Below are 1,199 nucleotides of genomic sequence, written 5' to 3' on the forward strand. Positions count from 1 at the left end.
AAAAAAACAAGTCTCTATTCTAACGTTAGGAGGTTTACCTGGAATAAAGCTTTGCCTTTCCCTGGAAACTCTTGAGTAATGTCTTCTTTCCATGCCAAGAAGGCTTCTTCTTCAATGATCTCCATGTCATAGAAATGAACAAAGAAGCGCAGTAACATGCCTGTGAAAGTCAATTTAAACTTGGTTAGCTCTATAACCTTCTCAATCACTTGCTGAATTTTAAGAAATGTAGGGGACAAGCCAATTCAGGTGAGACTTCGATGCACTTACCTTTTGGAAAATTATTGTTGTAGCAGTGCACCTGGAGTGCATATAAAGCACTCACTTGCAGATCAACATGGTCATGGAGGAACTTCTGCATCACCGGCTTGAAGGAAAGAAGCAGCTGTTTTTCCTGCTCAAGCTGCTCTTTAGATGGAGCAGATGAAGAATCAGATTCGTCACTGGGTGGGTTTACTTCACTAGAAATATACTGCAAGAAACTGGACAGAAGAAAAGCCAAACTCAGTTCTATAAACTAAGAGATCAAAGCACTTGACATATATAAAGTTCAGATAGCTATCACTGCAACTATCCTCCTCCTTCCACCTGCAGTCAGGAGCAAGCACAGGGACTTGTACTATGGTTGACAGTGCACCAGAAAAATCCTTGTTCTGCCTTTGTTACAGCTCTGCATTTTAGAAAAACACATGGATCTAGATTTCCTCCCCAAGAAAACACTTCACATACTGGAGACTTGCCTTTCTTCTCAAATACAATGGGATTTTACTAGAGAAGATTCACTCAAAACACTCGGTCTTCCCCAGGTACTGCATCTCAGATTTCTGCAGAGCTACATTTGAGCCTTTACTGAATTAGTGCCTTACTGGTAGCTTAACCAAACAAATACCTTAAATACATCAAAACAGCATCCCACCTGGTCATCAATATATTCACAAATCCCTTATCTACATGAAGCTTGGGTGAAATGTTATCTTTAATCCACTTATAGATGGCTTGAGGGGATGGATCCGATTTTATTTGCTTTAGCAGTTCCTTCTCCAGTTTCAGAAGTGGGAACAAGAAGCTAAGCCCCTTCCCTTCCAAGATCTCCAGCATGCGGTCCTTGTTCTGGTCAATTTCTGACAAGGAAATAAAGACACATGTTAAATGCTTCTCAAGAGCTCGAAGTGATGGTTCACGCCCCAGCCACCCCTTAA

At 41.2% G+C, this 1,199-nt stretch overlaps 1 protein-coding gene across 1 annotated transcript; it reads right to left on the minus strand.

The window, feature by feature from the left end:
- Positions 1 to 24: 24 nt before the first annotated feature.
- Positions 25 to 1,192, minus strand: LOC102034493 (eukaryotic translation initiation factor 4 gamma 2-like; the record flags this gene model as incomplete). The annotated part of the gene is made up of 3 exons (XM_005431579.2): positions 917 to 1,192; positions 271 to 482; positions 25 to 160 (listed from the first exon to the last, which is right to left on the minus strand). Coding segments are annotated over exons 1-3 (530 nt in total), but the record flags the coding sequence as incomplete, so codon positions are not given.
- Positions 1,193 to 1,199: the final 7 nt, after the last annotated feature.

The sequence above is a fragment of the Geospiza fortis genome, unplaced genomic scaffold (genome assembly GCF_000277835.1).
Source record: "Geospiza fortis unplaced genomic scaffold, GeoFor_1.0 C13471278, whole genome shotgun sequence".
Taxonomy (NCBI): Eukaryota; Metazoa; Chordata; class Aves; order Passeriformes; family Thraupidae; genus Geospiza; species Geospiza fortis.